General features: G+C 44.3%; 1 protein-coding gene and 1 long non-coding RNA gene across 3 annotated transcripts in view; one reads left to right on the top strand and one right to left on the bottom strand.

The window, feature by feature from the left end:
• LOC135516445 (activated CDC42 kinase 1-like) overlaps positions 1-5,193 on the top strand; it is a 112,815-nt gene extending 107,622 nt beyond the window's left edge. For both annotated transcript variants that reach the window (XM_064940774.1, XM_064940782.1), the window contains 3 exons: positions 1,447-1,542; positions 2,039-2,166; positions 2,573-5,193. In XM_064940774.1, coding sequence (XP_064796846.1) covers positions 1,447-1,542; positions 2,039-2,166; positions 2,573-2,579 — 231 coding nt within the window. In that variant the 3' untranslated portion in view covers positions 2,580-5,193. The remainder of the gene's footprint in view (positions 1-1,446; positions 1,543-2,038; positions 2,167-2,572) is intronic.
• LOC135516460 (uncharacterized) lies at positions 1,444-4,640 on the bottom strand. Its single transcript, XR_010451931.1, has 2 exons — positions 4,245-4,640; positions 1,444-3,198 (listed from the first exon to the last, which is right to left on the bottom strand). It is a non-coding gene; the product is annotated as an uncharacterized LOC135516460 (long non-coding RNA).
• Positions 5,194-26,300: the final 21,107 nt, after the last annotated feature.

Consider the following 26,300-nt stretch of genomic DNA (forward strand, 5'->3'; position numbering starts at 1 on the left):
TGAACCACAATCCATAGGTAGCAGTCTACTCCGTGACACCCAGAGAACATTAGCGTTGTAGCTCTTATTGCGGGACTCTGAAGCAACTGTGAATTTAGCCACATTTATTGGCAACCTTTGTGTATTGAACACTATTCCTAAGGAAAAACAATACTGCGTGGATGTTTTGGAGACTGATAACTCTGAGGACGTTGGGGGAAAAATATATATTGGGTATTGAGTAGACTGATACCCCATTTCTTCCCCAATCCTTAGGTAAAGCTGTACAGCGCAATATGAATGTAAATACACACAATAGGCTGACTGGGGAGGTGATTTTACAGTAACAGTCCCGCCATAAGCGCTACAACGATAATTTTGGCATAAACTCTTCACAGTTCTGTGGGTGTCAGCGAGTAGACTGATACCCCATTTCATTGCGTCACATTCCAACCTTGTTTAACATTATCTAGCGTAAATATGTCATGATGATTCCGCCTACTGTAACATTCTGCAACACTTTCAAATATGTACTTTTATTTTGAAGGCAAACCGCAAATTCCACTATTATGCCTAATCCTTATTGTGGCTAGCTTCACAACACATAACTCGGTCAGGTCGAGCCTCACTAGCAAGATGAAGCTAGCTGGCTGCTTATAACGTTAGCTTTGGGCAACAGGGTTAAGTAGCTGGCTAGCTATTTATTTTCATGAACTGAAGTTCATTTCCAGTAGGCGAACAACAAGTGGCTACCTAGCTAATACTTACTCACAAGGAGTCCTTGTTTTCAGGTTGGTTGTATTGGTGCTAGCTAGTTAACGCTACCAAGCTAAAGCTAGCTAGCTACCCCAGAAGTTGCGTTCGAACAAATAATGCTTTATTACCAACGCCGTATTGTAAACACGTCGTTCGTGGCCGGTGGTTGCTTGCTGCAGACTTTTTTGTACAGCTTTGACAGTGCTACTGATTAGTGGTGGCACTTGGCTTGCACGTGCAAATTCAGAACACACAACATTCTATATTAGAACTGTGTTATTTGACGAAAGTCCCAAACGCCGATATGTTCACCGATATATCGTGCATCCCTAATTAAAGCGCTCACTCACTGCAATCTGATTCACTACCCTTCTCCAAAAGTGTGCACTCATTTACTCCCTCATGCATTTAACAGCATTGATTGGTGCAAGGATGGCTGCAGACACTTTCCGCCATATTCCTCACACCAGTCTATTCCTTTTAAATCCATGAGGGGGAGTGTATGAGTGCACACTTCGGGATAAGGGTAGAGAAACACAATGTAGCCAATCACTCACACCAAAAGAATGACAGACACTCAAAAATGCATAATTTCATTCTCTTGATAAGTTTTTGTTTATGTTGTTTTGATTGACAGCAGAGGTCTGCCGAGCTGATTGGTCAGTGTAGCAGCAACATTGACCTGATTTGTTGTTTGTGTGGCATCCACAGTTGCAGGAGGCGGTCCATGGCGTGACTATAGAGGAGTGTCAGACAGCCCTCCAGAACCACAACTGGAACGTGCAGAAAGCTGTGCACTACCTCAAGGTAGGGGCCCTTGGCGGTAGTACACTATTACCTTGCCACACTATAGAGCTGTACTTTGTTGGCCTGGTTACACATCCACCTTAATTGCTGAAACCATACTGGAAAGGATCGTGCAGATGCAAAAAATCTGATCACGGCACAGTTTGAGTGGGCACAATAGTGTATAAAGGGTCTATTATACCAGTGATTACCACAGCCCTAGTAAACCTTCTACAAGTCAAGAGTAAATAATTAGATCTGAGCCTTAGGAAGTTGTGTGTAAAAAGCATGAGTTGACCCACAATTGGAGAAATAGTAAACTTGTGAAAAAATATTCACATGCAAAAAAAACTCAATGATTTGTAAACAGGCAGTTGTAGATGTAGATTGTGTGACTTCATTTTTCTTTAGGACGTTGTGCAAAGAGAACAGCACTAGCTTAAAAACGGTATTGAAACATCTGATGATGGATACATAAGTTCTGATGGTGAGTTGTAACTGATCCTGTTGCTCTCAGGTTGAGCAGCTTTTCTGTCTTGGCCTGAAGACCAGGACGGAGTGTCTCAAGGTGCTGGAGATGTATGACTGGAACCTGGAGGTGGCCAGCACTCAGCTCCTGGACTCCTACGGCTCCGTCCGGCAAAGGTAAAATAGGGACCCCATGGAACTTAGAGAATTTAGGAGAACCTAACCCTGCTGGGCAGGCTTTTGCTCCAAACAAGCAGGCATGTTTCAGTAGGGCACACTCACTGTTACAAAATGTTTTTAAATTAAAAATGTAAATAAACTTTTCTTATTGGACACGTCAAGGTAGTCCCCATCTCAGTCAGTTTTATTCAGTTTGGTACAAGACACTGATTCTACTAATCAAGAATCAGTTAGTTGTGTGTTGCTGCTTGGTCCAGCTCTATGACCTCTGATATACTCTGTCTATCCACAACTTCAACTGTATTGACTCACGTTAATCTAGCACCAAATAAACTAGATGGAATTGTGAATTTACTTTGATTTGTTTTCGAAACATCAATAAAAACCTCTCCTCCAATTGCAGGCGGTGACCGATGTCACAAGGAGCAACGGCTGAGTCCGTTCAGAACTCCTTTCATTCATCAGCGGTCTTTGAAGGGGCGGAGTCTGCTCCCGTCTCTCCGTTACGATTTGGCAGATGCATCCAATATGCAGTCTTGCCCACACTGAGGACCTGGAAGCTAACCCGCACTAACACTGAATAGGAGCGGAAGTCTGCTTAGAACGCAAGGAGTGGAACCATACTCTTGAAGGGACCATGTTGTCTGCTGGTCCCTTACCTATAACTCAGCACTGAAGAAAAAAATGTCCTCTTTCGGTGCTGGTCTACCCAATTCAGTTATATCACTGCCACATTAGACCAACTTAGATTACCCCTTTGTGTTATTACTAACTTATATGAATCAGGGTCGTATTTGCATCCCTTTGAAAATCAACAGAAACGGCAGTACCATAGTAGAAGAGTAGACCTCTCCTCTGCCAAAGCACTCCCCTACACCCCTACTGTATGTGTGCTGTGTTAGGCTCCTCAGTTTGGATAGGGACTTTGTTTTCGGGTTGTCAGCATCCTTCTGCTGCGATGCCCACCTTCCCAGGCCTCCCAAGGTGCTCTACTGAGTTTCAGCAGAGGTCAAAGTTCAAAAAGCCCACCTGGAAGGAGAGAACAAACATTAAAGAGAACTAAACAATATGCATCTGGTCCACGTTTAAGTGGACTCCTTCTTTTATGTTCTGTTCTACGGAGTTCTATTTGATTTATATTAAGGAGAGGAATTACTTTTTTATGCACACATACAGTATATTATATATAAGAAGAGTTCAGATGTTTTGAGTTTATATATTTGCAGCGAAAATGTGCTGAAATGTGGTGTTTTTTCTTTTTAGTTCTCTGTTCTTTCATATATTTTGCTTTTGAACCGGTCGTTTGAAAAGGGGGACATATTGAAAATGTTCAACTCTCTTGAGATGTTTTGTTTTTATTTGATCAGTTAAGCCGTTTATGTTAGAATGTGCTCCCCCTGAATTGAGTTCACTTGTGGCTCTAAGTGCTATTAATTTGATCCACTCCAAATGTCCATTTAATCGTGCCCTACTGGTGAACAGAACGATTTGACACCTGACTCTTTTTTTGTACTCCCTCACTATCTACTCTAAAGCACTTTTCCCACACAAAACTACTGTTGAAAATGGCCCACTGGCTTGCTTATTTTCAAAGCACATTGATACTTAAATAATTAATTAAGAACGTTGCCAGTGCTCCAGGACAAAGATTTCCCCGAGCAGAGACAATAGCCCCTAGTAACTTGTCTTTACCTCAACTATTAGGAGCTAAAACCTTTAGTCAGCACCAATAGGTTGCAGAGAATTTTGAGGGGAAGAAATGTCAGTACTGGCCCTCGTTGTTAACTCACATCAAGCACATGCAAGATCCAAAATGTCACAATACTGGATTAGACTCGGCCAATAAAGTATGCAGACCTCTCAAAACCTAGAACAAACTGTAATGTAAAATGTGAGTGTCTATTTTCGATGTATTTTCTATACTGTGCTATCCTCTATATACATCATAGACCATTGGAGCAGAGATTCTGCAATGGTTGCACGCAACCTGCTGTTTTCCATGTGTTATGATTCAAATGATGTTTTTGAACATTAAGATATTTTATAGTTGATTCCAATATGTAAATAAGTCTTACCTGAGAAGGCCTGAAAACTGACCTCAAATCAGTTAAAATTCCAGCACAGACCAACACAGTTAAACTGGCAGACTCCAAGTAGACCACTCCTACCAGTGTAGCGGGCTTGCAGGCTGGTCTTTCCCCGGTCTTTCTGTAGTCACTGTACCAATTTGGACGTTTGACTGGGTTTGTGCCTGTCTCTGTGTGTGAAACAGACTGTCTAGACATTCTCCGTTGTCTGTTTGTGAACACAGTGTACTGTCTCATAAACACTTTGCTCATATTACAAACTCAAACTTTGTCTCGTTGCCCTGTTCTTTCAGTTGTTTGCCCTCGCAGATAAGGTCTGGATGTGTTAAATCAATTTGACAGTACGCCACATAGCCTATTGCAGGATTTAATAGAGTGAGGCGATCTGTCTTACCTATCCTCCCGTAAAGATTTATGCAAGCCAATCCTCAAAGGGCTGCGGTAAAGGGTACACGTTTTTGGTTTGGAACACAGCCATTGTAGAACTTTCTGTACGCAATAATAATTATCCTCTTCCAAACAGTCAAGGCCATCCAGCCGTGACAAAAAGAGAATGCTTCCATTGCTGTGAACTTGATATACATCAAAATCCATGTTGTAGTTCCATGTCTTACACCGTTGATATATTTGATACCAAGCTGCTGTAGTTGTAGAAGGACTGAAGCGTCCTTGTGGTATTATTACCCAAGATAATGTTCTCCTGTTCATGTTTTTTAAATGTTTTATGGTTGTACTACCTTTTTGTTGGTTTGTTAGTTCAATCCGACGTACCTGTACCAATTTACTTTCCCAGAAAGTGTTTTATTTTCACATGGCTGTACAGTAGATTTCCCCCCTGGGTGTTCGGAATTGTGCAAGAGGGCAAATGCAAGTTAATGCTGACGATCTCAAATGTATAAATGTATTTTTTATTAAAGAATTAACTTTTTTTTATATACCTTGCTCTCATTATGTCTGATTCTTTCTCTTGGAACATCTTGATGACCGTTGACTGGGTAGCATTTAATGTACAGCGAGGAAAGTGCCAATTATCACGCTCTTAGTTTGAAGTCAGAAAAGGATCTTACACAACACTTAGAAGAATGTGCAGCTAATTACTCACCTAGGACTAATTAGCAATAACGAGCTAAAGGGTAGCCTGACAGCTCTGTATGCTCTTAATTTAGCTGAAAGAGATTCTGTAACATCATATTTTTAATAAAGCCTCAAATGAAATGCACTTAGCTATCTTTGGGGCATCTTACTCAAGTCCCCTGTGACATGCGGGGCAGCAGGGTAGCCTGGTGGTTAGAGCATTGGACTAGTAATCAAAAGGTTGCAAGTTCAAATCCCTGAGCTGACAAGGTACAAATCTGTCATTCTGCCCCTGAACAGGCAGTTAACCCACTGTTCCTTGGCTGTCATTGAAAATAAGAATTTGGTCTGAACTGACTTGCCTAGGAAAATTAAAATTAAATGTGCATCGTTTGTATGGACCAAATGGCCAAATCAATGGTTACAGTTTAATTTCAGTCTGCATGCATGAAATGTGTGTACAGTAAAGTCCACCTTCTGTGTGTCTTGTGTTTGTGTGCGTATCCACCCTTTAATGGCCTTGGTTTGTGAGTGATCAATCTGAATCATTTAGGTTTATTGACTCAACCTCTTGACAGATGTCTTTGCTCTCTACAAGGACCCAGACCTTGATTTATATTCATCCTAGTTTTCCCATTATACATTTGTATTTTTCTTATTATAAAATGATGCCACTTGTGTGAGTACATAAAGTGAACTTCCTTTATACAACTGATATGAAAATGTCCCATTTGTGTTTTATGATACAGTGGGATTCCTGATGATGATTTAAAATGACTCGCAGTCAATAAAAAGGAAAATGTAACTTTATTATGCAATAAATGTCAGTTATGTAGCTATGGAGTCGCTTGTTATAAATATTGGAGGTTGGCATTTCCAAGATAGAGGGCCTGAACATACTCTTTCTCATACACACGCACTGCCACTTTCTGGGTTGCTTACTAATGAAAAGTGCATGTCCTCCATTCATCTTTGTGTTGTCTGCACAGTATGGTTGCCGTTCCCAGGCAATATTATTAATATCTGTCGTCCCGATCATTATGGGCTAGAGGAGGCATCGGCGTCAAAAGATTCCCCAGAGAAATTATTTTGTTTCTCGCAAATAAAAAGGGAGAAAAGGAAATGGTGGAGAGGAAAGATGTAGAAATAAATTGAATGCTTAGAAAAAAACTGTTGTAGACGAACAGTGAAATGCTTACTTGCAGATCCCTTCCCAACAATGCAGAGAAAAAAAGAGAAATAATAGAAAAATAATAACTCGAGGAATAGCTAAATGCACAATGAGTAACGCTAACTTGGCTATTTTCATGGGCTACCAGTACTGAGTTGATGTGCATGGGTACGAGGTAATTGAGCTAGATACAGTGGGGCAAAAAACTATTTAGTCAGCCACCAATTGTGCAAGTTCTCCCACTTAAAAAGATGAGAGAGGCCTGTAATTTTCATCACAGGTACACTTCAACTATGACAGACCAAATAAGAAAAAAATCCAGAAAATCACATTGTAGGATTTTTTATGAATTCATTTGCAAATTATGGTGGAAAATAAGTATTTGGTCACCTACAAACAAGCAAGATTTCTGGCTCTCACAGACCTGTAACTTCTTCTTTAAGAGGCTCCTCTTTCCTCCACTCATTACCTGTATTAATGGCACCTGTTTAAACTTGTTATCAGTATAAAAGACACCTGTCCACAACCTCAAACAGTCACACTCCAAACTCCACTATTGCCAAGACCAAAGAGCTGTCAAAGGACACCAGAAACAAAATTGTAGACCTGCACCAGACTGGGAAGACTGAATCTGCAATAGGAAAGCAGCTTGGTTTGAAGAAATCAACTGTGGGAGCAATTATTAGGAAATGGAAGACATACAAGACCACTGATAATCTCCCTCGATCTGGGGATCCATGCAAAATCTCACCCCGTGGGGTCAAAATGATCACAAGAACGGTGAGCAAAACCCCAGAACCACCCACACGGGGGGACCTAGTGAATGACCTGCAGAGAGCTGGGACCAAAGTAACAAAGCCCACCATCAGTAACACACTACGCCGCCAGGGACTCAAATCCTGCAGTGCAAGACGTGCCCCCCTGCTTAAGCCAGTACATGTCCAGGCCCGTCTGAAGTTTACTAGAGAGCATTTGGATGATCCAGAAGAAGATTGGGAGAATGTCATATGGTCAGATGAAACCAAAATAGAACTTTTTGGTAAAAACTCAACTCGTCATGTTTGGAGGACAAAGAATGCTGAGTTGCATCCAAAGAACACCATACCTACTGTGAAGCATGGGGGTGGAAACATCATGCTTTGTGGCTGTTTTTCTGCAAAGGGACCAGGACGACTGATCCGTGTAAAGGAAAGAATAAATGGGGCCATGTATCGTGAGATTGTGGGGCCATGTATCCTGAGAGTGAAAACCTCCTTTCATCAGCAATGGCATTGAAGATGAAACGTGGCTGAGTCTTTCAGCATGACAATGATCCCAAACACACCGCCCGGGCAACGAAGGAGTGGCTTCGTAAGAAGCATTTCAAGGTCCTGGAGTGGCCTAGCCAGTCTCCAGATCTCAGCCCCATAGAAAATCTTTGGAGGGAGTTGAAAGTCTGTGTTGCCCAGCAACAGCCTCAAAACATCATTGCTCTAGAGGAGATGTGCATGGAGGAATGGGTCAAAATACCAGCAACAGTGTGTGAAAACCTTGTGAAGACTTACAGAAAACATTTGACCTCTGTCTTTGCCAACAAGGGTATATAACAAAGTATTGAGATAAACTTTTGTTATTGACCAAATACTTATTTTCCACCATAATTTGCAAATAAATTAATTAAAAATCCTACAAAGTGATTTTCTGGAAAAAAAAATCTAATTTTCTCTGTCATAGTTGAAGTGTACCTATGATGAAAATTACAGGCCTCTCTCATCTTCTTAAGTGGGAGAATTTGCACAATTGGTGTCTGACTAAATACTTTTTTGCCCCACTGTATGTACATATAGGTAGGAATAAAATGACTAGGCAACAAGATAGATATAATCAGCATATGTGATGAGTTAGTACAAAAAGAGTCAATGCAGATTGTCCCGGTAGCTATTGGTTAACTATTAAACTACCTATTTAGCAGTCTTATGGCTTGGGGGTACAGTAGAAGCTCTACATAGTCCTGTTGATTCCAAACTTGGAGCATGGGTACCGCTTGCCATGTGGTAGCAGAGAGAGAAATGTCTATGACTTGGGTGGTTGGAGTCTTTAACAATTTCTAGGGCCTTCCTCTGACACTGCATGGTATAGAGGTCCTTGATGGTAGGGAGCTCGGCCCCAGTGATGTACTGGGCCGTACGCACCACCCTCTGTGGCGTCTTGCTTGGGTGCCAAGCATTTGCCATACCAAGCGTTGAAGCCACCAGTCAAGATGGTCTCAATGTTGCAGCTGTAGAACTTTTTGAAGATCTGAGGGCCCATGCCGAATATTTTCGAACTCCTGATTGGAAAGAAGCGTTATCGTTCACGACTGTGTTGGTGTGTGTTGACCATGATAATTCCTTTGTGATGTGGACACAGAAGAATTTAAAGCTCTCGAACCTCTCCAGTACAGCCCCATCGATGTGGATTTGGACATGCTCGGCCCAGGATCCAGGGAGGTGTTCAGTCCCAGGGTGCTGAGCTTTGTGATTAACTTGAGTGCGCAAGGGTGTTGAACACTGAGCTATAATCAATGAACACCATTCTCATGTAGGTGTTCCTCTTGTCCTGGTGGGAGAGGGCAATGTGGATTGCAATAGAGATTGCATTACTGTGGATTTGTTAGGGTGGTATGCGAAATGGAGTGATTCCAGGGTGTCTGGGCTGATCGTGTTAATTTGAGTGATGACCAGCTTTTAAAGCATTTCATGGCTAAGGATGGGAGTGCTACAGGGCGGTGGTCATTTGGACAGGTTACCTTGACCTTCTTGGGCACATGGACTATGGTGGTCTGCTTGAAACATGTAGATATTACAGACTGGGTCAGTGAGGTTGAAACATTAACAAAATAAATCTCTCAAATCTTATTGTTCTCTTATTTCCTCTCTATCCAATCCTGCGGATTTCTCATCTCCCCAGATGGTTGATTCAGTAATTCAGTCATCTGATCAAATCAAAGTTTATTTGTCACGTGCGCCGAATACAACAGGTATAGACCTTACAGTGAAATGCTTACTTACAGGCTCTAACCAATAGTGCAAAAAGGTATTAAGTGAATAGGTAGGTAAAGAAATAAAACAACAGTAAAAAGACAGGCTATATATAGTATAAATTATAATATATAAATTAGCGATGCTACACAGACACCAGTTAGTCAGGCTAATTGAGGTAGCATGTACATGTAGATATGGTTAAAGTGACTATGCATATATGATGAACAGAGCGTAGCAGTAGCGTAAAAGAGGGGTTGGCGTGTGGTGGGTGGGACACAATGCAGATAGCCCGGTTAGCCAATGTGCGGGAGAACTGGTTGGTCGGCCCAATTGAGGTAGTATGTACATCAGAACGCAAACCTGCGTGTAAAGCCATCATTGACATCATAAATGCATGGTTTGTGTGAAAATATATGTGAAATGTACATATCTCAAGATGATCTTCGGCCCCATGCGCCACCTGACATCAAGCCATCATATTGCTCTAAAAACAATGCCATCACTACCTAATGCTGGCAAAATAATGACAGACTGCTCTTGGGAATGGTTAGCTAAAATGTTGCGGTTGTCCCCAACGCTACTCAAACACTCAACCTTATGATTGCTAGACAGTCACGGTATCCGCTCAGCCATCCTCCCTGACCAACCACCCTACTTTATTTTCTGTCTAAAGTAACCAGACCATTACTACATACATGATATTATCATAATCTTGGAGTTACACAAAAATAAGTATAATGTCCTTCACATGGCTCTGAGGCGGCAGCGTAGACTAGTGGTTAGAGCGTTGGACTATGTCCTTCACATGGCTCTGAGGTGGCAGCGTAGACTAGTGGTTAGAGCGTTGGACTATGTCCTTCACATGGCTCTGAGGCGGCAGCGTAGACTAGTGGTTAGAGCGTTGGACTAGTAACTGGAAAGTTGTAAGTTCAAACCCCTGAGCTGACAAGATACAAAACTGTCGTTCTACCCCTGAACAGGCAGTTAACACACTGTTCCTCGTCATTGAAAATAAGATTTTGTTCTTAACTGACTTGCCTAGTTAAATAAACATGGCTCTGAGGCCAGGATGTTTATCTGGGAATGATCTGTCCATTTTATTTTTTTTAAGTACACTTTCAGTTCCTAATATCAGTCAAGTATGCATTCATTGTATTTCAATTTACCTTGTCCCATTTAGATTACATTTACTTTGCAGACTCAAATACTTTTTTCAATACTTTTTTATTTAATAACCTTTATTTAACTATGCAAGTCAAATTCTTATTTGCAATGACGGTCTACCCTGGTCAAACCAGGATAACGCTGGGCCAATTGTGCGCCAACCTATGGGACTCCCAATCACAGCCAGATGTGATACAGCCTGGATTTGAACCAAGGACTGTAGTGACACCACTGAGATGCAGTGCCTTAGACCGCTGTTCCACTCAGGAGCAAGTTTACTGTTGGAGGCTCTCTCTCTTTATCTGTTTGTTTTGGTCTCTCACTCTACTTTTCCCTCACTCTCTGTGCCTCTCCTCCTTTAATTTCTCTTTCCCTTGAAGCACAGCCCTTCCGTAAAGAATCACCTTGTGACGTAGCCCCATGATCACTAGGCTGAGGATAGAAGGAGAGAGAGGCAGTTAGCTGTGAAATGGAACTAGTAGTTGACAGTGCTCAAAAACAATATTTTTTTATATAGGCAGAGCAGATGATTTAGTGAGCGCAGTCACTACTTGCCAGCGCCACTTCCCCTCTTTATGATCCCTTTCTTTATAACTCACAAAGTTCAGTCACCGGGCAGTCCCATGTGTCTTGCCGCTTGCTCTCTCTCTCTCCCTCACTGGCTATTTCTCTTTCTCTCCCTCTCCCTCTGTCATTTGCTATCTTTTGAGTAAAGTGTGTACAGTTCCTAAATGAACAATGGGATTGACTGTGGTGAAATTCTGTACACATCAGTAAACATCAGCATAGTCTACCGACTTTGTGGAGGAGTGGGTCTGCATGCATGTGTGTTTGTTTGTGATGTATACATGCAATCATTGCCTTTATTTGAGTTTGTGACAGGTGTGTGCGTGTGTGCAAGAAAATGTGTTATGGTCTGTGTGTGTCCGCCTGTCTGTGTGTGCTTTGTCTGTTGTATTGTCTGGTGTGGGTGGCGGTAGGTAGTTGGGTGCACATACTTTTTCTAGCTTTCGACACAGTGACAGGCCACTACTGTGAGAACACACTTAGCGGAACGCTTAGACCACTTGGCCATCACCTACAGCATAATAGCATGATAAGTGAGGAAGTACTAATATAATGGACTGCCAGATCCAATCTCAAAATGTACTAAACATCAAGGTCAGAGGTACATTCAGTGGTCATGAGGCCAGGTGGCTGTCTTCCAGCCATTACCCCTTTAGTGCCAATGCAATGCCCGATTTAGCACTGGTATCGATCGCTCTCTCCTCTCCTCTTTCACACTCTCTCTTCCTCACTCTCCTCTCTTTCTCTACACCCCATTAAGGTTCTAAGATCCACAGTGAGTTCTCATCAGAGAGGCCCCAGGCTGGGAGCTGAACCGAAGAACTCACTGACAGAGGGAGAGATCCGAGGGAAGGAGGGATAAAGGAGGAGGAGGGAGGGAAATTTGATAAGCTTCATATGAGTGCAGAGTAACTTTTCTCAATCCACAGACAGTGAGACACACAAACAAGCACAAACATATATTACATGACCAAAAGTATGTGGACACCTGCTCGCCGAACATCTCATTCCAAAATAATGGGCATTAATATGGAGTTGGTCCTGTGGGGACTTGCTTCCATTCAGTCACGAGCATTAGTGAGGTTGGGCACTGATGTTGAGCAATTAGGCCTGGCTCGCAGTCAGCGTTCAAATTCATCCCAATGGTTTTCGATAAGGTTGAGGTCAGGGCTCTGTGCAGGCCAGTCAAGTTCTTCCACACCGATCTCGACAAGCCATTTCTGTACGGACCTCACTTTGTGCATGGGGACATTGTCATCCTGAAACAGGAAAGGGCCTTCCCTATACTGTTGCCACAAAGTTGAACGCACAGAATGATCTAGAATGTCATTGTATGCAGTAGCGTTAAGGTTTACCTTCACTGGAACTAAGGGGCCTAACCCGAACTATGAAAAACAGCCTCAGACCATAATTCCTTCTCAAACAAACTTTACAGTTGGCACTATGCATTGGGGCAGGTAGTGTTCTCCTGGCATCCACCAAACCCAGAATCGTCCGCCAGACAGCCAGATGGTGAAGCGTGTTTCATCACTCCAGAGAACGCGTTTCCACTGCTCCAAGGAAACCAATTTCATGAAGCTCCCAACGAACAGTTCTTGCGCTGACATTGCTTCCAGAGGAAGTTTGAAACTCGGTAGTGAGGGTTGATTTTTACCCGCTTCAGCACATTGGTAGACACAATGGGAGTAACCTAATTTATGTCCCCCTAAATGCCTCTGCTGATCCTACAGCTATTGTATGCAGTAATCATGTGCCTATAAACCAGAGTTATACTGTTAGCACTGAGGCAGTGTGCCCTAGAAGGAAGTCCACTGTGTGCAGCTCACCCTGCACTAACATAACATGAGCAAGCATACCAGAAAAGTTCTATAATAGCCCATGTTAAAATATGTAGCTTAAGAAACAAGATTCATGAAATCAGTAACTTACTACTAACAGATGACATTCCTATTCTGACAATCAATCTCAAGTTATCTTTGATAATACAATAGTAGCATTACATGGTTATAACATCTACAGAAAATACAAAACTCCCAATGCTAGAGGTGTTGCTGTCTATATTCAGAAACACATTCTTGTAAAGCTTAGAGAGGATCTTGTGTTAAATACTGTTGAAGTAATATGGCTACAGGTTCATCTGCCTCACCTAAAAGCCATTATTGTGGGAAGCTGCTATAGACCAAGTGCTAACAGTCAGTATTTGTATAACTTGTATGAAATGCTTGATAATGTATGTGATATCAACAGAGAACTATATCTTCTGGGTGATTTAAATATTAACTGGCTCTCAAGCTGCCCACTCAAGAAAAACCTTCAAACTGTAACCAGTGGCTGCAACCTGGTTTAGGTTATCAGTCAACCTACCAGGGTTACAAATAGCACAGGAATGAACTCATCAACAGGTATTGATCACATCTTTGCTAATGCTGCAAGAAATTTTCTTTAAAGCAGTATCCATATGTAACGATTCTCGTGTTGTGAAGGAGAAGCGGACCAAAATGCAGCGTGGTATTCTTGAGACATGTTTAATAAAGAAAAAACCGAACAATACAAAAACAACAAAACGGAACGTGAAAATCTATACAGCCTATCTGGTGTCAATAAACACAGAGACAGGAGCAATCACCCACAAACACACAGTGAAACACAGGCTACCTAAATATGGTTCCCAATCAGAGACAATGACTGCCTCTGATTGAGAACCATATAAGGCCAGACATAGAAAAAGACAAACAAGACATCCAACATAGAATGCCCACTCAGATCACACCCTGACCAACCAAAACATAGAAACATACAAAGTAAACGATGGTCAGGGTGTGACAGTACCCCCCCCAAGGTGCGGACTCCGGCAGCAGCGCCGGACAGGCGGGAGACTCCGGCAGCAGCGCCGGACAGGCGGGAGACTCCGGCAGCAGCGCCGGACAGGCGGGAGACTCCGGCAGCAGCGCCGGACAGGCGGGAGACTCCGGCAGCAGCGCCGGACAGGCGGGAGACTCCGGCAGCAGCGCCGGACAGGCGGGAGACTCCGGCAGCAGCGCCGGACAGGCGGGAGACTCCGGCAGCAGCGCCGGACAGGCGGGAGACTCCGGCAGCGCAGGAGAGGTGAAAGGCTCTGGCAGATCCTGGCTGACTGGCGGATCTGGAAGAGTCTGGCAGACTGGCGGATCTGGAAGAGTCTGGCTGACTGGCAGATCTGGAAGAGTCTGGCTGACTGGCAGATCTGGAAGATTCTGGTTGACTGGCAGATCTGGAGGAGTCCGGTTGACTGGCAGATCTGGAAGAGTCCGGCTGACTGGCGGATCTGGAAGAGTCTGGTTGACTGGCAGATCTGGAAGAGTCTGGCAGACTAGCGGATCTGGAAGAGTCTGGCTGACTGGCGAATCTGGAAGAGTCTGGCTGACTGGCGGATCCTGGCAGACTGACGGCTCTGGCTGCTCCATGCTGACTGGCAACTCTGGCTGCTCCATGCTGACTGGCGGCTCTGGCTGCTCCATGCTGACTGGCGGCTCTGGCTGCTCCATGCTGACTGGCGGCTCTGGCTGCTCCATGCTGACTGGCGGCTCTGGCTGCTCCATGCTGACTGGCGGCTCTGGCTGCTCCATGCTGACTGGCGGCTCTGGCTGCTCCATGCAGACTGGCAGGTCTGGCGGCTTCTTGCAGACTGGCAGGTCTGGCGGCTTCTTGCAGACTGACAGCTCTGGCGGCTTCTTGCAGACTGGTGGCTCTGGCAGCTCCTTGCAGACTGGCAGCTCCTTGCAGACTGGCAGCTCCTTGCAGACTGGCAGCTCCTCGCAGACTGGCAGCTCCTCGCAGACTGGCAGCTCCTCGCAGACTGGCAGCTCCTCGCAGACTGGCAGCTCCTTGCAGACTGGCAGCTCCTTGCAGAATGGCAGCTCCTTGCAGAATGGCAGCTCCTTGCAGAATGGCAGCTCTGGCTGCCCCATGCAGACTGGCATCTCCGGCTGCTCCATGCAGACTGACACTCTGGCTGCTCCATGCAGACTGGCAGCTCCATGCAGACTGACAGCTCTGGCTGCATGCAGACTGACATCTCTGGCTGCTCCATGCAGACTGACATATCTGGCTGCTCCATGCAGACTGACAGCTCTGGCTGCTCCATGCAGGCTGGCAGCTCTGGCTGCGTTAAACAGGCAGGGGACTCTGGCAACGCTGTAGAGGCGGACGGCTCTGTCAGCGCTAAACAGGCGGGAGACTCCAGCAGCGCAGGAGAGGAGAAAGGCTCGGGCAGCGCTGAACAGGCGGGAGACTCCGGCAGCGCAGGAGAGGAGGAAGGCTCCGGCAGTGCTGGAGAGGCGAGGCGCACTGTAGGCCTGATGCGTGGTGCTGGCACTGGTGGTACTGGGCCGAGGACACGCACAGGAAGCCTGGTGCGGGGAGCTGCCATCGGAGGTCTGGTGTGTGGAGGTGGTACTGGGTAGACCGGACCGTGCAGGCGTACTGGAGCTCTTGAGCACTGAGCCTGCCCAACCTTACCTGGTTGAATACTCCCGGTCACTCTGCCAGTGCGGCCTGGTGGAATAGCCCGCACTGGGCTATGCAAGTGAACCGGGGACACCGTGCGCAAGGCTGGTGCCATGTAAGCCGGCCCAAGGAGACGCACTGGGGACCAGATGCGTAGAGCCGGCTTCATGGCATTTGGCTCGACGCTCAATCAAGCCCGGCCGATACGCGGAGCTGGAATATACCGCACCGGGCTATGCACCCGCACTGGAGACACCGTGCGCACCGGTGTCTCTAGCCCCCGGTAACCACAGGAAGTTGGCGTAGGTCTCCTACCTAGCGTCGCCATACTCCCTGTGAGCCTCCCCCCAATACATTTTTGGGGCTGACTCTCAGGCTTCCATCTGCGTCGCCGTGCTTGCTTCTCCAACTCCATTCTTCTATAACCTTCCGCACACTGCTCCATCGAATCCCAGGCCGGCTCCGGCACTCTCCCTGAGTCGACCGCCCACCTGTCTATCTCCTCCCAAGTTGTGTCGTCCAGACCTCGCTGTTGCCTCTGTTCCTTCTCCTGCTGCTGCTTTTGCTGTTGCCCGTTACCACGCCGCTTGGTCCTGTTGTGGTGGGTGATTCTGTAACGATTCTCGTGTTGTGAAGGAGAAGCGTACCAAAATGCAGCGTGGTATTCTTGAGACATGTTTAATAAATAAAAAAACGAACAATACAAAAACAACAAAACGGAACGTGAAAATCTATACAGCCTATCTGGTGTCAATAAACACAGAGACAGGAACAATCACCAACAAACACACAGTGAAACCCAGGCTACCTAAATATGGTTCCCAATCAGAGACAATGACTAACACCTGCCTCTGATATCAGGCCAGACATAGAAATAGACAAACAAGACATCCAACATAGAATGCCCACTCAGATCACACCCTGACCAACCAAAACATAGAAACTTACAAAGTAAACTATGGTCAGGGTGTGACACCATATCCATCAGATGTCGTGATCACAATATTGTAGCCATGTCTAGGAAAACAAAAGTTCCAAATCCTGGGCCTGATATAATGTATGAGGTCATACAAGAGGTTCTGTAGTGATTCCTATGCTGTTGATGTAAATAATATTTGTTGGTCTGTGGTGTGTAATGCGGAGCAACTAGACGCTGCACTTGACGCGTTTATGAAATTGCATATTCCAGTTATTATTAAGCATGCACCCATTAAGGAAATGACTGTAAAAACTGTTAAAATTAAAAAATTGTATGTTTGAGAGGGATGAGGCAAAAAGAATGGCAAATAAGTCTGGCTGCACAACCCATTGGCAAACGCACTGTGACTAAACTGAATAAAAAATAAACTATATTATGAAACAAAGATAAATTATATATCTATTGATAGAAAAAAGCTTTTGATCAATTTATAAATTTCACCTCATTCAATGAATCGGATAGCTCATTTATAATGATTTTTTCATTTGCAAGATTAGCAAATTTAGGCATGACATGCCAGCAATAACCGCTGACACTTCACATCAAATTATGAGACAAGCATTGTAATTTTGAATTCTGTAAAGTGAGTGTGGAAGAGGTGAAAAAGTTGTCTCTCAACAATGACAAGCCTCCGGCATCTGACAACTTGGATGGAAAATTACTGAGGATACTAGCGGATAATATTGTCACTCCTATTTGCCATATCTTCAATCTAAGCCTACTAGAACGTGTGTGCCCTCAGGCCTGGAGGGAAGCAAAAGTAATTCCGCTACCCAAGAATAGTAAAATCCCCTTTACTGGCTCAAATAGCCGACCAATCAGCCTGTTACCAATCCTTAGTAAACTTTTGGAAAAATGGTGTTTGACCAGATACAATGCTATTTTACTGTAAACAAATTGACAACAGACTTTCAGCATGCTTATTGGAAAGGACATTCAACAAGCACTGCGCTTACACAAATGACTGACGATTGGCTGAGAGAAATTAATGATAAAAAATAGATTGTGGGAGCTATTTTGTTAGACTTCAATGCGGGTTTTGACATTATCGATCATAGTACGTCGCTGGAAAAAAGCATGTGTTATGGCTTTACATGCCTTTCTATATTGTGGATGAAGACATTACATTACATTACATTTAAGTCATTTAGCAGACGCTCTTATCCAGAGCGACTTACAAATTGGACCTGTCTAGCAGAACACAGAGGGTGTTCTTTAATGGAAGCCTCTCTGACATACTCGGCAGGGTAGCCTAGTGGTTAGAGCGTTGGACTAGTAACCGGAAGGTTGTGAGTTCAAACCCCCGAGCCGACAAGGTACAAATCTGTCGTTCTGCCCCTGAACAGGCAGTTAACCCACTGTTCCCAGGCCGTCATTGAAAAATAAGAATGTCTTCTTAACTGACTTGCCTGGTTAAATAAAAAAAAAGGTAAAAATTAACTTGTAAGTCGCTCTGGATAAGAGCGTCTGCTAAATGACTTAAATGTAAATGTAATGTAAATACTCCAGGTAGAATCAGGAATACCCCAGGGCAGCTGCCTAGGCCCCTTACTTTTTTTCAAACTTTACTAATGACATGCCATTGGCTTTGAGTTAAGCCAGTGTGTCTATGTGTGCGGATGACTCAACACTATACATGTCAGCTACTACAACACTTAACAATGAACTGCAGTTAGTTTCAGAATGGGTCCTAAATAATTAAAAAACTAAAAGTATTGTATTTGGGACTAATCATTCACTAAACCCTAAACCTCTGCTAAATCTTGCAATTAACAATGTACAAATTGAGCTAGTTGAGATGACTCTGCTGCTTTTAGTAACCCTGGATTGTCAACTGTCATGGTCAAAACATGTTGATACAACAGTAGCTAAGCTGGGGAGAAGTCTGTCCAGCGTATCCTAGTGGTTAGAGCGTTGGTCTCGTAACCGGAAGGTTGCAAGTTCAAACCCCTGAGCTGACAAGGTACAAATCTGCCCCTGAACAGGCAGTTAACCCACTGTTCCTAGGCTGTCATTGAAAATAAGAATTTGTTCTTAACTGACTTGCCTAGTTAAATAAAGGTACAAAAATAAAATAAAGGGCTGCTGTGCCTTCTTAATTACACTATCAACATGGCAGGTACAACAGGTGTAGACCATTATAGTGAAATGCTTACTTACAAGCCCTTAATTAACCAACAATGCAGTTAAGAAAATACAAAAAAAAGTTAGAAATAAAAGTAACACATAATTAAAATAACAATAGTGAGGCTATATACAGGGGGTACCGGTACAGTCAATGTGCGGGAGCACCGGTTAGTCGAGGTGATTGATATAATATATACATGTAGTTATTAAAGTGACTATGCATAGATAATAACAGAGAGTAGATGCAGTGTAAAAGGGGGGAGCAATGTAAATAGTTATGCAATGCAAATAGTATTCTACAATGTTGAAAATAGTAAAAAATAAAGAAAAACCCTTGAATGAGTAGGTGTGTCCAAACTTTTCACTTATGAGAGACACCAAGTGTTACGATAACTAGGAGTGGTGGGTGGAATCAGGCGCAGAGAGCAGGGTTCAGTCGTTTGTCAAATTTATTCACCAGAGCAACATAAACGGTCACGCCAACACACAGGGCGTATATAAGTTGCCAGTCCAAACAACAGGACAGAAATAGTCCGGCGAATAAGGATAAAAACAAAATAACACCATCCAACACAGAGTAACAAAAAACAAGCCCGCACAAATACCCAGCGGGCCTAGTGCCCTTAAATAACCTACAAACAAACCCTAATACAAAACAGGTGTACCCAATTACCCAATAACCAAAAACAAACGGAAAGGGAATCGATGGCAGCTAATAGGCCGGCGACGACGACCTCTGAGCCCCGCCCGAACAGGAAGAGGCACCATCCTCGGCGAGGTTCGTGACACCAAGGGGCCGATTCTGACCCAAGTTAAGCGTGTGTAAATGGAACACAATTCCCCTTTTATCTACTTTTCTCACTGTATTCTGACCCTGCATTGAAGCATGAGAATATCAGTATTTTCTCCCGCTATTTCATCAGGGTTTAAGATCGAATAAATGAGGTGTGGCAGAGGTGTGTCTGCAGATATGCAGTATTCTGACCTTGGCGTAATTCCCAAATAATTACACCACCTTTACGCGTGAGGAAACCATGAATAAGGTCTAGCGAACCTACTGGTTCCAAGTGGAATAAGCATCTACTTAATTTTTTTCTGATAGAAATAACACATTCTCCATGCACTGTAATTTACAACTTGCTATTGATAAGCGCTAGGTAAATGAGTAATCCATTTGGATAAGGAAATAGAAATTACACTTGTTTTCGATCTATTTTGCCTTATAATCGCTGGAGACGTGAAACCACTCATATGGAAGCAAACTGAAAATCATATTAACATGACATGTATTGCGGCACCTTTTCCACAGTGAAGTAGGCTAAAAATAGCTGTGCTGTTATTTAGAAGAAAAAATGTGCACCCCTCATAATTTGCCTATAGACCCAATCTATAGGCTTCCGTAGGACTGAATCTGCCAAGTTGATGTATGCACTTCAGAATGTTTTAATTATATACCCGGCCCACTGGGCACACACTGGTTGAATCAACGTTGTTTACACATAATTTCAACAAAATTATGTTGAAATGACGTCTGTGCCCATTGGGGGGCTTTTCTCCATTTTATTTTTAAAAATTGTATCACGTTATATATTACCCACCTTCCGGAGCCACCGTCAGTAATACCCACATACATTTATAACCATCACTTTAGTGTTCGTTTACTTCAATTTCTAGCTTAGATTTGGCATCATTCCATTCCATTTACCTTTCTTTCCTCTGTCAAGTCTGTGCAGTTGTTCCTGAGGGTCGCTAGCATTAGTGGATCATATTAGGCTAGCATTGTGCAATAATTTGGGACATGTAGCCTATTTAAATCATTATGAAACTCAGACCACACATAGCAGGTTAAACATTATGTTTTGACTATAACTACTGTTCCCTGAAGGAGGGAAACGTGGTACCGCATACTATGGGATGTCAAGGATCTACAATCATGCCTGTCAAGGCCACTGAAATCCACGCCTCGCTGGATGCCCCGCCTTCCACAGGTTATAAGCGTGTGGCTCGTATTCATTCCTTCAATTTAGTACCACTCTTCACTGAGCGCAGGAACGGACGGTGTGGGGCCAAACAGGTGTTGTACCTCTTGTCCCTCCTTAAGGGAACAGTAGTTATAGTAATACTGTTATGTTCCCTCTAGGCCAGTACAACATACTATGGGAAAATATAATCACCCGCCAAGCGGACCCCAACAGAAACTAAATGAAAGGATCCATGGCAGACCACCTGCCAGATGTGGCAGTCTGGGTATTGTGCACACGGTGCACTGCCTAGTGACTTTCCCCTTTCCCAGATGTAAGCACACTGTGTGCTATACTGGGAGCAGTGATAGTCAAGCAATTAAACCTCACAAAAGCGGCCCAACTCATCGCAGCACTAACATCTCCTATAGTCAACATTTTAAACAACACCCAAGGCTCTACCAGACCGCTGGTGGAATGGATATGTACACTGCTAAGTAACCTTTGCCCCTTACTGCTATATGCCAGGGAGATAGCTTCCAAAATCCAGTGGGAGAGATACTGCTTAGAGAGTGCCCTGTCATGAGCTGGATTAGCAAAACAGACAAAAGTTTGGTCACATTGTGGCGGTATTTATTAGCGAGGGGTAAAGAAATAATTTTTTGGGGCGCCAGGCAGTTATTAACCTTGCCGAAAGGAAAATAGAGAGAGTACAACTACCAGACCCACACACATCAGCAGAAGAGACTGCCTCGAGTGTAGCCTGTTTACCAGATAGCCAGTGGAGATAAAAGTACACACCATATAAACCCACATCACAGCACAGGGGTAACCCCAACAAGAATACCTCATACAATAGTAATAATAATAATATTAATAATGGCAGAGCAATTTAACAGCAACTTCATACAAGAAAGAACCCAGTCATCAACAGAGGATTTGCAATAATCTGTATTATCTTCCAGTGGATGAGTGCAGAGGGTATGAATGTGGGGGTTGTTCATAGACACAACAAAGGCCTTAAAAATGTCCACAATCTTCTCGGCCACATGTCATTAGTACACCTCACCTCAATACAGTTCACATAACAATACACAACTTGCAAGCAACCTCCCTTTTAGCTAAAATGTCCACCCAAATACTTCTGGCAGGGCAATAATAGTCCAGCTCTAATGAACTTCAATGGGAAGTGCATTTGAAAAATAGAGTCTGTTGCAGGGTAAAGCACTGGAACGATAGAGGGAAGAGAAAGAGAACAAGAGAGATCTTAGCTGTGGTCTTCAGGCATGCTGGTGTACTGTATGTTAAAGCTTCGCAAAAGGTTGCTACTAATCCATGCGATCCATCACGAGCGCGGTCCCAAACGAAAACAACCACAACCTAGAGCGATCACACCGATGATTGAGTTAAGTACTTTATTAACTACACACGCTGAAAACAAACAAAACTTCTGCAGCACAGCACACACAATCAAACTGTTGCGCCACCCAAGAGCCCCTCCCGAAAGAGTTGAACGAGCTCTCTTTATTTCCTCCTTCCTTACTGCTCATGAACTCTTATAGTGGCAGCGCACGGTGAAGGCGCCGTGCAGATTTCGCCACAACATAACTGGATATCGTGGGCCCATTCTCTGTACTGCATAAAACTCACACCGGACACAGGGCAAGTAACCACTGTTGCTCTTCAGAAGCAAAAGGAAGAGGCAAAAATGGAAAAAGCTCAAAAGCTAAGGACCAGTAGGACAAAGGACTTTCTGGGCGAAAGCCACATTTGGACACAATGTCACCTTAGAGTCGTCTGGAGCGAAGTGAGTACAGGAAGGGTGCACAGATAACACTTGGAGGTCCCCAACACGTTTAGCCAAGGCCAAAGCCATGAGCAGGGAGGTTTTGTAGGAGAAGATCTTCAAATCCACCAACTACAGAGGCACCCAGTGCCTACTAGACCAGTGCCAAGTCCCATGTGGGCACAATAGGTTAAAAGACTGGCCTGAGATGATGTATACATTTCAGAAACCGCACCACCAGTGAGCTCCTGGTGAGGTTCCGTCAATTCCTACATGACAGCCACATACAGTGGCCATGTACACTTTTAAAGTGGAGAATGCTTGAAAAGCTGCCGTAGGAACATAAGGATGTCCCTCACAAAACACTGAAAATAAACAAGTACTTTATCTTGGCACCAAACGCTTGCCACTTGTACGCATACAGCCTTCTCATGAAGGGTCCCCTTGCAGACTGAATGGTAGCAATAACATTCAGAGGTAAATCTTTTGCTATCAAATTGACTCTCTTAGGGGCCAGGTCCATAGGATCCAAATCTCTGGTGCGCCTGGGACAACAGGTCCCTGCGCAACTGAAGCTTCCATGGGTCCCCGCCTAAAAGGCAAATGATCTCCGTGAACCAAGGCTGCCTGGGTCAAGAATCAACGGTAAGCCCTCCCGGTGCACCCACTCCAAAGTGGGCTGAATCAGAACCACGGGACAGAAAAATGCAAAAGAGGGTCTGAGGCCACTGGTGCACCAGTGTGTCCATTCCCAAAGGTGCACTCTCGTCCCTCATGAGAAAAATAGATGACACTGCTTGTTTTCTTGCGATGTGTAAATATCTACATTGGCCCTGCCGAAAATATCCCATACCTGGGAGAGCTTCCACTCGTGAGAGAGAGGGTCCCACCTGGATTAAAGATCTGCCCCCAAGTTGAGGCAACCGGGGAGATGCGTTGCCCAAAACGCACTGCTCCCCAACAATAAGGCACAAGCCAATGTTAGGAGACAGTCTCTCCCCATCTCTTGATGCACGCCACCACTGACATATTGTCGGTTCTTACTAGCACAAGCAAGCCTGCCAAAAACAGGGGAAAGCACCTGAGTGCCAGATACTCCGGGTAATTGACATGCAGTTCTTTCCGCACTAGTGTCAGTACCCCCCAGAATCTAGTTGCCTTCTTACAGCACACCCCACTCTCGGGGGGATACAACTCAGCCCATGAGAGCCCCCTGACAGTAGCAGAGGGTCCCACCATTGGGTCATGGCCCGTAGGCCTGACAGGGGCACTCGAAGCAACAGGTTGCGAGATGCGTCCAGGTAAGTGGCAGGCAATCACCACTGGAAGGGCTGTATCAACAATAGCCCCACTGGAATGACTTTCATCACAAAATCCATCATCTTAAGTAGGCAAAGGCACTGGCGAAAACACACTGTGTGACCCATAAAAAATTGGCTAAGCAGAGCCAGGCACCCTTCGTGGGGAAAGAAAAGTGTGATACGCAAGTGAGTGTAGCTCGAGACCCAGAAACGGAATGCGGAAAGATGGAGTCAGACATCTCTTTCTAATGAAGTCAGACATCTCTTTCTAATGAAGTCTAGAGACTGAATACGGCACATTGGATGTGTGTTACACTGCTTGCCAGCTGTTTTTCAGTGGCATTTATTTATTATACATTAATAACAATGAGGTAATGAAGCGCAATTTCACCTGACATAGCAAACACCCTCTCTCATCAGGACAATGTTGTTTGAGAGATAGCCAACAACACAGCTAACAATCACTTCAAACTGAAGCTGGAAAGACTACTAACTAACTGCACTTTGTTTCGTTTGACCTGTTTTCTATTGATAGTTCTTTGTATATATCCAAAAAATTATGCTGATTCATGATTTTGACTGACTGAGAAAAGCTGCCTGCCTGTCTGTCTCATCCTGACTCGTTCATTACTATGTGACGGCTGGAGATCGAATTTGAATATTGAAACAATGTTGCAAATGTCAGAGAGACAGCAAGGTTTATACAAATCTCTGCTGTTGAAAACTAAATGGCAGTCTAAAAGAAATTTGTAATAATGCCAAGATGCTTTTTATAGAGGAGATCAAGTTTATAACTTGCCTGGCTGGGCTGATGAAACAGTGGATTTCACAGTCTGATGGAACAGAGATAAATAGGAATTTTAACATAATAGATTTAGCTGGTGGTAACTTGTGGAATAGACACCGTCTGGAATGCGGTTTTAACCAATCAGCATTCAGGATTAGACCCACCCGTTGTCCAGTATAATTGCCTATACAGCCTATAACCTGTATCACTTGACACCTCATAGGGACTAGTGAGCTACAGGCAGGAATATGAAATGAATCCCAGTAATAAGCCACCTATGGGGACTCTCACCCTGGAGAGATTGATATACCCTTTGGACCCTGTGAACATTGTGGAACACGGGGTAACAGAGTGGTCGGGCAGTATCACCGCCTGGTACAGCAACTGCACTGTCTGCAACCGCAGAGATCTCCAGAGGGTGGTGCGGTCTGCCCAACGCATCACCAGGGGCACACTGACTGCCCCCCAGGACACCTACAGTACACAATGTCACAGGAAGGCCAAAAAGATAATCTAGGACATCAACCATCCGAGCCATGACCTGTTCACTCCGCTACCATCCAGAAGGCGAGGTCAGTACAGGTGCATCAAAGCTGGGACCAAAAGACTGAAAAACAGCTTCTATCTCAGCTTCAGCTTCTATCTCAAGGCCCGTCAGACTGTTAAATAACCCCCCAGTTACTCAACCCTGCACCTTAGAGGCATAGACATGGAATCACTGGTCACTTTAATAATGGAACACAAGTCACTTTAATAATGTTTACATACTGGTTAACTCATTTGATATATATATACTGTATTCTATTCCACTGTATTTTAGTAAATGCCACTCCGACATTGCTCATCCCAATATTTATAGATTTCTTAACTCCATTATTTCACTTTAGATTTGTGTGTATTGTTGTGAATTGTTAGATATTACTGCACTGTTGGAGCTAGAAACACAAGCCTTTCGCTACACCCGCAATAACATCTGCTAAATATGTGTTTGTGACCATTACGATTTGATTAAACATAGACAAGCTTCCAACATATGTTGTGCTTCTGGGGGCTCTGGCACTGGGGGCTCTGGCAATGGCTGACTTAGTACCCTTTTGGGGTCACTGTTGTCACACTGTTTTTGTGGAGTGGCGCACTTGTCACTCAGACAGACCCCTGCCAATGCTTTTTTGTCAGAGGTGCACGCAAACCCAGTTTCCTTCACTCCATCCAACTCCAGGAACTGAAAATAGAAATGGAGTTGCCATAATGCCAGGGGAAAACTAGTAAGGCTTTTTAGCAGCTTGGTCCGTTTAGAATAACCAAGCAACCTAATGCAATGTATACTAAACAAGAGACCTACCCCAGCAACTCCACTGTGGGGAGGCAGGAATAGCTAGTAATATCTAGCTCACATCAGTTAGTTAGCCAACCTGGCTAGCACGGTATGTTGCTCTCTTTTAACCATTCCGGTCTTGAAAGTCTACCTAGGACTAGATCATCAACAACAAGTCTGGGAAGAGAGGCAAGCGATGTGGCGGACACAGTCAGGGGTACCTCTCTCTTCGAGTTGCCTCCCGTAACCGATGACAGAACGCACATAAGCCGGGTTGGGCGCAGGCAGCCACCCCACCCCCAGCCAGACAAGACATTTGCTCCGA

Source organism: Oncorhynchus masou, chromosome 3 (genome assembly GCF_036934945.1).
Source record: "Oncorhynchus masou masou isolate Uvic2021 chromosome 3, UVic_Omas_1.1, whole genome shotgun sequence".
Taxonomy (NCBI): domain Eukaryota; kingdom Metazoa; phylum Chordata; class Actinopteri; order Salmoniformes; family Salmonidae; genus Oncorhynchus; species Oncorhynchus masou.